Below are 10,122 nucleotides of genomic sequence, written 5' to 3' on the forward strand. Positions count from 1 at the left end.
TATTATATGTATGTATATATATTTTATATATACTATTGTATGTATTTCGTAATGGAGGGACTGATACACCAGGAATGCAAAGTGAAGAGATGAAATATACCTCCAAGTACATGATCTCCAACAGCAAGTGATTTCGTTTTCTCAGGCTTTTGTTCTTGCTGTCCTGATAATCCTTCTTCACGATCTCCATCTTCCACGTCCATGTCAACCTGGCAGAGACAATAAGAGAATTCAATTTAAGTTAAACTAGTTACAATACCAACTCCAAAATCACAAATCAATGAGTCTGTGTTGCCACAACCTTTATAGAGTGAAGAAAAACAGCAAAACTATTGCACTTTCAACACAATATTACCATAAAGAGATTTTCCAGGTGACTTTCCAACTACAATCCACTCTTCCTTTTCAGAAAATAAGGTTAAATATAAGTGTCTGATTAGGTGCAGAAACAAATATTACTTCCAAATAAACATTAGGGACAAAACTGATTCAGGGAAGAGATAACAAATGGGCAAAAATAATTATCCATGTATATTTATGTCATGAACAGGCTCAAATATTATCATGTTGTAAGTAAGAAGGCACAGGCACAATCACAATTAAGTTATCAGTCAGAAGCGCATGATACACCTAATTCTTTATAAAGATAAAATCAGCATGATGAAAAAGTCAATTACCTCCTGAATACCACATTCCTTCAGGTCATCTCCATGGAACAATGACTGTCATACCAGCAAAATACAGCATTTAGAAGATGCAAAGGAAGTTACAATATTTTTTTCGTAGGTATTATGCTACAATAAGTGACACTTCCAATTTTTCTTCATCATCTAGAAGATGTCAACTTTATTTTATGTTTACTCTTTCTAATTATGATGTTTGCTTTCAATTCGAATTTCCAAAGTTTTAACAGTAAAGTTAAAACTGAAAGCTTAGTTGCGACAAACCTTGATGTCCAGGTGCAAGTATAATGATGGAGCTTCTTCCCATTGTCCTGCCATCTGTTGGATATCATCTAGGGTAAAACCATGAACATTCCTAGCTGCACAGCCCTGAAATTCAACATAATTAAGCTTTATGGCACAATTGAGGGAGGAAGAACCCTTGTTCAGTTTATTCTAAAACATCAGCAACTTGTCAAGTTCAATATTAGAACTAAACACCGCACACATATCAGGAAAATGTGACAAGAATCTTACAAAGAAAATAAGTTATATACACACTCACCACTGGATCCTTATATGTAGCTTCCAATACGTAAACTTCATAACCTGATCTCTGAAAAGAAAGCAAGGAACAATAAGAAAAAGCCAGCTCTGAGGTTGGCCTTAATTTGTGAGTGGAAATTAGGGGACACTGCAATATTAATATATGGGAAGATCAAGGAGTTTTAACTCAAAACTATAAAAGCTAATTAGCGATTAAGATTGAATTAGATCAAAGCTAGCTTTGCCAATTAAGCAAGACAAAGAATATACAGTTGGAAACAGACACAACGTAACGACAAGGTACAACCCATAACAGGATTCGTAACGTCTTGAATAATGAAGGATGATACAGTAGGAAATTAGGAGCTAGCTCATGCAAGAACTGTCTTCCCAAACAAATGATGTCTTAAATCCTAACTAATTAATCAATGTATTTTTGTGTGAATTGGATGATTAATTATGCGAAACAACTATTTTTGAGTTTTCACACATTTTTTCATCTATCAAATGATTTTATACCATTGTTTTCTAATGATGTTCTTGGTGTATATTTGTCTATATTAATCCATTAGTAAGATTATTTACTCTCTTATTAATATACATATATATATATAATTATCCGATGTATAAATTAGTAATATATATATATATATTGAATTATTAGTTTGGGTTCACTTCATACGCAACCAGACAGAAGAATGTAACTGGTTACTAAGTTAGGTGGTCCAAATTCCTGAAGAAGTGAAGTCAAATATACACAAAAAAAGAACCAATTAATGTAACTCAATGATCCTCATCATTAAAACATAATGCATAAGCACACCAATTAAAAACTTGCGAATCATCAGATTAGTAGTCTTTTGCTATGCCTTAAGGTTCAAATTAAAAAATTATATATGCCAATGGTCGGATTAGTATTTGAAGTCCTAGAGAACTTTTTTTATGGAAAGATGAAAAGTCCTGGAAAACATTTCAGAAGAGATACAATTTCTCCCAAGAATGTGACAACTAATTCAAAAAATTTTCCACCACATAGGTTCCAATTATTTCAAAAAAGAATAAAACAATTCCAACTTTTCAATGACAAACACAACAATAATGGAGTAGTCAGAACAAAACAAAGCAAAACAAACCCCCAACGACCTAAAATCTAGCTCTTAGCAAATTCATTGCAGGGAAATATTCGCATACAGAAAAATTCAAATCAAAGAAAATGCAATATGTAAAATAAGCATTTGAAATCAGATTATTCAATCATTAGATAAACAAAAAATTCCATCAATAATAATAAACCACTGATTTAAAGGTCTTCGAGGGACACCATAGTGCTGACTACAAAGCAATAGCTTATACATGATAGATGACATAAAACTGGCATAAGCACACATACACACACACATACTGAGAAAACAACCGAGGCCTTAACTTAAACCAGGCCTGCGAACTTGTAGTACAGATGAGAAAAGTAGTGGGACCATAACATAAGTTTTTCCCCACCCAAAGTTCAACAGGGCAATGCATAGATACAAGGAATATCAGTAATAATTTAGTATGCTTGATGAAATTCCAGATGATATTGTAATAGCATCACATGCATCCCATATTCATTTTTGGTACAATGCAGTATATGTCACCAGCAGCATTTCACAAAACTGTCTTTTTGCAGGTTCACAGCTGATTTTAAAAAGCACAAAAGTATACTGGCAACTAATTGCACAAAGGCTAGCTTATGAAAACTAACAAGAAAGATTTTTGAACAACACAGCAGAACAAGGGTTGCACCTTCCGTGGATAACATTATGGCCTTGAATTAAATGTATAATAGACATAGCCCATTTCTTCCTATTAATTTTTTTCTTTTTTTTTTCATTTTTTAACAGAATTATTTCTTAACCATAGAAATGAAAGTTATAAAATGATGATTTTTTGGTACCAAGACATATAATTTTCCTGAAAACATCAACTGCTTTCAATTTTCCAACACAGACCAGAAACTTCAAGTTAAAAGAATAAGAAAACAACATCAAAAGAAAAAAACAAAAAAAAAAGGAATGAGAGAATAGCAGAGCCAAAGGCTTCCACGTCCACATCCAAGAAAATTACTTATATGTATTTTTCTTTCTAAGATGGGCTAACATTTTCCCATGTATTAAAGTAATCGACCAAACTGCGTTCAAACATTCAGCTTAAAAAAATCATCTTTGCATTGGGAGACAACAAACAAAATTCAGATTAATAAATTGGGAATGAAAAATAGAGGAGAATTCAAAATAAAATAAATGTTTTTAAATAATTGCTTAATAAAAGTTAAAGAAGTGGAAGAAACTCAAAAAGTAATTTAGCATGTTAATGTTCATGCTCCCAAATTACAGTAAGACCCGTATAATGCAAATAAGACCTGCACACCTTTAAAGTATTCCCAGAGAATATACTTGCAGAGGGGTTGTGAGAAAGAATTGAGAGTATACCTTTCCAATTGCCCAAAACTGAGCAAAATCAGCTACCCGCAGATTGCGGTCATCCACTAAGACAAAGCACACATACCAGCAAGAAAAGGGTCAATTGCCGAACAAAAGCTGCATCTGTAGTTAGTTAACAATGTAAGCAGTGCAGGGGCACTGCATGACCACTTAAATGATAATGAAGCTAGATCATTTATGTCGTCGAATGCTGTAACAAGCCAGCATGACTGGGACAATCTTTAATCATTTTATATAATGAAGCCTACGTATCCCATTTTTTTTCTCTTCTTCAGAAAGAATAATAAGATATTCTCAGTCTTCTAAACTATATCTAACTAAGGCAGGCACATGAATAACAATCTGAAGGAGAGAAATGTATCTGCAATGCTACCACTAACAATGGAAGAATTTGAAAATCAAAAGTAGGCATCACTTCAAAATCATCAGAGCAAAAGGAAACATGTAACCACATTAGTATAGATGAAAATTTTCCAATACCAAACATTATCTAATCCACCTTTAACACATAAATGACCATAATATTAACAAAAAGATATAAGTCAATGTCTTTAGTAGTCCTAAAATTTCAAATGAAGAATCATACCAATTACAAAACTGAAGATCCCATCTTCAAGGGTCCTCTTGAATGCTTTCAACATGCTTTCTCTATAGGCCTGTAGTATATTTACATTAACACCAAATTCTCGGAAAAATAATAAGAGAAATTATCATGCATAAGCAAAGAAATAACGCAGTTAGGAATGAAACGACTAAGTTGCTGACATGCATGCATTTCTTCATACTTAAATGCATAAGAATTATCCAGCAAGCTCATGCCTATTTAGCAATAGCTAAACTAGAATTTTGAAAATACTTTTAGTAAGACACGTCTCTAATGTTCAGGGATTTTTTCTTCTTTTACTAAGCATGGAATAAGAGGAAAATTTTTTAAAAGAATTATGCCTTGAAATTGTTTTTGATGTTTAAAGGTCAGCTGTATTGCTCAGCCTTCTTTTATACAACATACACCAAACAAATATCAAAACCAGTCCAGCAGACAATAATGTCAACTTGGATGAAGCTCAAGCCAAAACACTCAGCATAAATTGATGAGAGACTATGCACAGTTCCTGATTGGATTCCTTGTCCAATCTGCCAGAATAACCTAAGATTAGATGTTTTCAGCAGCAACTCAAAATCTAACCACGAAAAATGTACATAGATGCAAATTCAAAACAAGCATCAAACCATGATGTCCATTGTATACAAGTGGCATTACCCCCTCCATTTCAGGTTCATAACAGTACTCCATCACCGTTTTCTTCATTGCTTTCTTGCTTCGAGCTGAACTTGATGATTTTGAATCAGTCTCCTCATCCTTTAAGCAATATGACATAAAAATATATCAAAAATTTCGAAACAGTTAAGGCTTCTATTGCTTTTGAATATCAACAAAAACAAGGTAAACTAACAGACCTTTTCAACTTCAGTCATAAAATAATCATCCATCGAGTGGATTCGAGGGGCATCACCACCATTTTGAACCTCAAGATCTCGCAACATCTTTGCTAAGTAGCTCTTTCCACTACCTAAACATAAAAGAAATGCAGTAAATTAAATATGCCAAACATGATCATACAGTTAATAATGTCTTCAGCCTTTCTCCTTTACCAGCATTTCATACTCAAAGAAAATATCATCATGTACAATAACCATAACAAAAGAAAAAATCATAGCATTTTCTAAGGAAATGGAGGATAAAAAACAATCAATGATAGCAGTTATCAAGAGTATGCCCAAAATAAAAAGTGAAAATATCTTCCTAAGACATCATTGATGCCTATTTTGAAAATTTTGGTTCCAGAAGCTCAGAACTGCTAATATTCAGCATTTCTCTTTTATCTGCATACCATGCTCATAGAAGTTATCATCATATAATATAACCATGACAGAAAAAATTCATAACGTTTTCAGAAAAAATGGATGATAAATAGCAACCAATGATGCTCATCTGAATATTAGCAGTTATCAAGAGTATGCCCAGAATAAAATGTGAAAGTATCTTCCTAAAGCATCATCAATGCCTCTTTTGAAAAATTTTGGTTCTAGAAGCTCAGAAGTGCTAATGAGCATAATCTTCAGCCTTCCTTTTATCTGCATACCATGCTCATAGAAATTATTATCATGTACTATAATTATAACAGAACTCCTAGCATTTTCTGAGGATGGAGGATACATAGCAACTAATGATGCTCATCAGAACGTTAGCAGTTATCAAAGAGTATGTTTCTTGCCCACTCGTATCCTAGAGAATAAATTCACCTTATTCTTTATTTAGCAAACATTAGCCGAATTTTCCATGCAACCCAGCAGGTGACTAGAAACAAGGTAAAAAAAATCAACTAAAATGCAAGTACTTAATCTAATTTACCTGGAAGCCCTCGAAGAATTATCACAATATGATCAGGCCGAGAAGCTCTATGAGGCATCTTAAACAACTCAGAAGCATTAACAAATTTAGGCTTATCAGAACACAATGGCTTTGGAGGAATGCCCACGTATTGCACAGTCCTATGGATAACTTGAGGATCCTAATCAAAAAAAAGAAACAGAAGTAAAAAGATAATTTTAGCCCCTGAAAAGTACTTTTCAAACGCCAATGCCGCAATTAAAAAGCCAGCCATTACCTCCCCATTGAATCCACCAGAAGCATGCCGTGGCTTGCTCTGATAATAAGGCTCAGGAACCACTGGATAAGTGGAATGCGCTGTGACTGAAGAACTAACAGGTATAGGAAATAAAGAAAATGATGAATTGGGTGATAAAGAAAAAGCCTTAAACTCCGAAGAAGAGTGATTCTGCATTGGAGGCTCTACAGGCAGAGGTGGCGGCGGAGAAGCTGGAAGAGGAGGAGGAGGCGGCTGAGCCATGTTACTGCCACCAGGTTGTGACAAATAACCGCCAATTCTCTCTTCATAACCTTGCCAATTATTCACCGCCGCAGGCACTAAATCTTTATGTTGAATCTGCTGCTGATTGTAATCATAATTATTACTATAATCATTATCATTGTTTAGTGAATCTTCAATGTTATACATCTCTGTAAGCCTTGGCGGCATTGGGGTGGCCTTGTTATTGTTATTAATATTATTTTGGAAATATATATTTTCTTGGTTACATCCACTCAAAGAAGCACCACCATGATCACGAATCAACTTCAATCTTCTCTCATCCTCTGACAAAGTCCAACCTGAACCCGGACCCGAACCAAACTCGTCAACTCTCGGCCTCTTGTAGCTCCGATCAACTTCACCACCACCACCAGCCGCACCATAATCGTAGCCGTAATTAGGGTTTCGATGCCAGGATCTAGGATCGGAGAACCCGTCGATGTAAGGGGGAGTATGAGTTGGGACCGCGGGAGGAGGAGGAGGTGGCGTAGGTGGTAGGGGAGGTTGGTAGGGGTCAAATCCGGGTCGGGCATAATGGGGAGGTTGAGGAGGGTAATTAGGGTTTTGGTGATTGTAAGGAGCGTAGGGAGGGCAAAATGGCAGGTGAGGAATTGAGCAAACTGGGCATATGCTGGGTTGCTGCGGGGGCGGTGGTAGTGGTGGTTGCCCCCATTGATTATGAGGCTGATGATGATAGTACTGATCCATAAATTGGACAAGATTTTCCGAGGATTTCTCTGAGAAAGAGCAAGAAATTTTGGGGTTTTGTAATTAGGGTTGAAGGAGAAACAACAGAGGGAAAAGGGATGGGGAAGAAGCTATTATTTTGTTTTTGTATTTTTCTTTTTTAGCTTCAATGAATGAATATTCGTAAAAAGCACGGTTCAACCGGGAAATCATCTATTTATAGGATTATGCTTAAAACGATGCGTTTCGGTTAGATCATGCACGCCTGCTGCTTCTCAACGAATAAGGTTTTGAATCTCAACGTTGATCCGAATTTAGAATCTCCAAATTTCATCCGCAACCTCCACTCAAATCCATCTGATAAAAAATTAATCATTCGAATTATTACCCTGTTACTATTTAATAATTTCAATTTATTTTAGAAAATTTCTTTTCTTTATTCTTACAATTTCTGCATAACTTTGGATGCTATCTTTATTAATTATTTATAATAATCTATTTATATAAACACCAATGTTAATAAAATATTTTATTAAAGCTTTTAGATTATCATTTTAAATTTTTTATTAACATATATTTAATTTGTAAATAAAAATTCTAATTGTGTTTAATGATTTCCATTAAAAACTATTATCTTAATTCTAAAAGCATTGAATAATTTACAAATTTTAATTATTTTTCGTTTAAATTTTGTACTTTAAAAATAGTTATAAAATTATAAATAATTATTATTTTTACAATTAAATAAAAGCAAGTATCACATATAGTGCACATGACACCAAACACTAGTGATTATAAAATTATAAATAAATTAGTTTTTATCATAATTATAATAATTAAATTCCATTTTTCAGCTATAAATCACAAATAAAAGTTCTTTTTTTATTCTTATGAAATAATAAGAATATATAAGTAATAACTTTAAAAACAAAAAGTAATCTATAAATTACAAAATTAATTGACAATACTTTGATAAAGCTAACTGTGGTATTTACTTTTAGTAGATTTTTTTTTATTAATATTTAATGCATTGACAATATATAGTTTCCATACACAGTTAATCCACCAAATACTATTATCTCATTAATGAGGTAAAATGCAAAATTTGTAAAAGTTTAAAAATAAATATTAAAAAACTTTTAATAATTAATTTGTTATGAATATATGTGTTGATGTCCATTATGTAACGGTCTAAGAGTTTAGACCAGAAGCAGCCAAGATATTCCAAATAGCTTAGCAAGTCAAACATAGGAGTGTAATTTGATTTAAACTTTTATATTTGATTTTGTATAATTAGATTTGGATGTAGATTATATCGGACTAAGATTAGGATTTAATTTATCCAAATCAAATCCATTAACATTATATTTATTTTGTAAATTCTATCTAGATAAGGGGTTATTAGCCTATAAATAAGTCACTCAATTTATTTGTAAAAACACACTTAGATCTTCTTGCTTTTTTAATACTTTCTCTCATAGTTGTTCTTTCAAGTTATATTTCATATCATGTAATCATTATAATTTTCTAATCTCTCAAATTTTGGTATCATTTAGTTTTTTTATCATCTCAAAATTGAAGTTCCATTTCTTCAAGTTTCAAAAGAATTTCAATGGTTCGTCTTTGATTTTTAGTTTTGGCAAATCAAGTAAGTGGTTTAATATCTCTTTGGTGTTTTCATCCTTTAAAATTAACTTTAATGTGAATTTGCTATCATGTAATATGTATTATATTTTAATCTTTAATTTATTAAATCAGATTGAGCATGCAAATATATATAATTATATATGATCTCTTTATTCTGGTATTTGAATATTATTTGCTCAATACATCATTTCTTTGTTGAATCTCCTTTTGGTGTTTTTATTCCCTGAAAATCAACCTTAATGTGAATTTTGCTATCATATAGTATTTATCACATTTTGTCTTTTGATTTATTAAATCAGGTTGAACATGAAAAATATAAAAATATTATATATGATATTTTTATTCTAGTTTTGGAATATGATCTGTTCAAGATATGATTTTTTTTTTGTTGAATTTTGACTATGATTTTGATCAACATATGTAAATTTGTCTTTGATACTATGAGACTTAGCATAATACATTATAAATTGAACATATGAAACTGACTATGTATGTCAAACCCTGCTTTGTAAAATAATTATAATGTCATTCACATGTTCGATAGAATGTTTGTATATTTAGGAAGTTCGAGAAATCGTTAAAAGATGATATTGCCCCTAATAGTACTATTGAGTCGATTAAGCCTCGAACTAGTTCAAATAGGAATTTTAAGGTGAAATTAAGAGTTTCACAGTTCAAGGATGACTCAAAATGGTAATTCAGAGTTCGAAGATCAATTCGGAGTCAAATCGAAATTTTCACTATCTAGGGGTAAAATCGTAATTTTTCCACCCACGAATAAATTTTGAGATTTTGAGAGAATTTAGATCACATTTGACAAATTGGAGAATGGTATGAGTATAAGGGATGAAAAATATGTCTATGGGCAATTTTTCAGTTTTTGGGGCAAAAATGTAATTTTTCACTTTATAGGGGCAAAAGTGTAAGTTTTAAAAATTTACTCCACCAAAACTTTGGACAAGTCTAGAAATTTCATGGAAGACATGGATAAGTGAAGAGGATTGAGTGGTAGAAAAAGAAAGTAAAAAAGATGGCTAGAAAAAATAAAAATAATAAAATATTCAAAAAGTAAATAAAATAATAATATTTTATTAAGCCTATTAAAAGGCTTGAAAATTTCAGAATTCTTCATTTGGAGGGTCAGCCAAAACCAGCAGGAGAGAGAGA

At 32.4% G+C, this 10,122-nt stretch overlaps 1 protein-coding gene across 2 annotated transcripts in view; it reads right to left on the reverse strand.

Annotated features, from left to right (window-relative positions):
• LOC18604609 overlaps positions 1-7,471 on the reverse strand; it is a 10,894-nt gene extending 3,423 nt beyond the window's left edge. For both annotated transcript variants that reach the window (XR_001927216.1, XM_018118093.1), the window contains exons 1-10: positions 6,358-7,471; positions 6,102-6,261; positions 5,147-5,259; positions 4,950-5,048; positions 4,275-4,344; positions 3,677-3,732; positions 1,228-1,278; positions 948-1,052; positions 678-722; positions 101-209 (exon numbers count right to left, since the gene is read on the reverse strand). Coding sequence is in view for 1 of the 2 variants with exons in the window: in XM_018118093.1 (XP_017973582.1) it covers positions 101-209; positions 678-722; positions 948-1,052; positions 1,228-1,278; positions 3,677-3,732; positions 4,275-4,344; positions 4,950-5,048; positions 5,147-5,259; positions 6,102-6,261; positions 6,358-7,329 (1,780 nt within the window). In the remaining variant the exon portion in view is untranslated. The remainder of the gene's footprint in view (positions 1-100; positions 210-677; positions 723-947; positions 1,053-1,227; positions 1,279-3,676; positions 3,733-4,274; positions 4,345-4,949; positions 5,049-5,146; positions 5,260-6,101; positions 6,262-6,357) is intronic.

Source organism: Theobroma cacao, chromosome 3 (genome assembly GCF_000208745.1).
Source record: "Theobroma cacao cultivar B97-61/B2 chromosome 3, Criollo_cocoa_genome_V2, whole genome shotgun sequence".
Classification (NCBI taxonomy): Eukaryota; Viridiplantae; Streptophyta; class Magnoliopsida; order Malvales; family Malvaceae; genus Theobroma; species Theobroma cacao.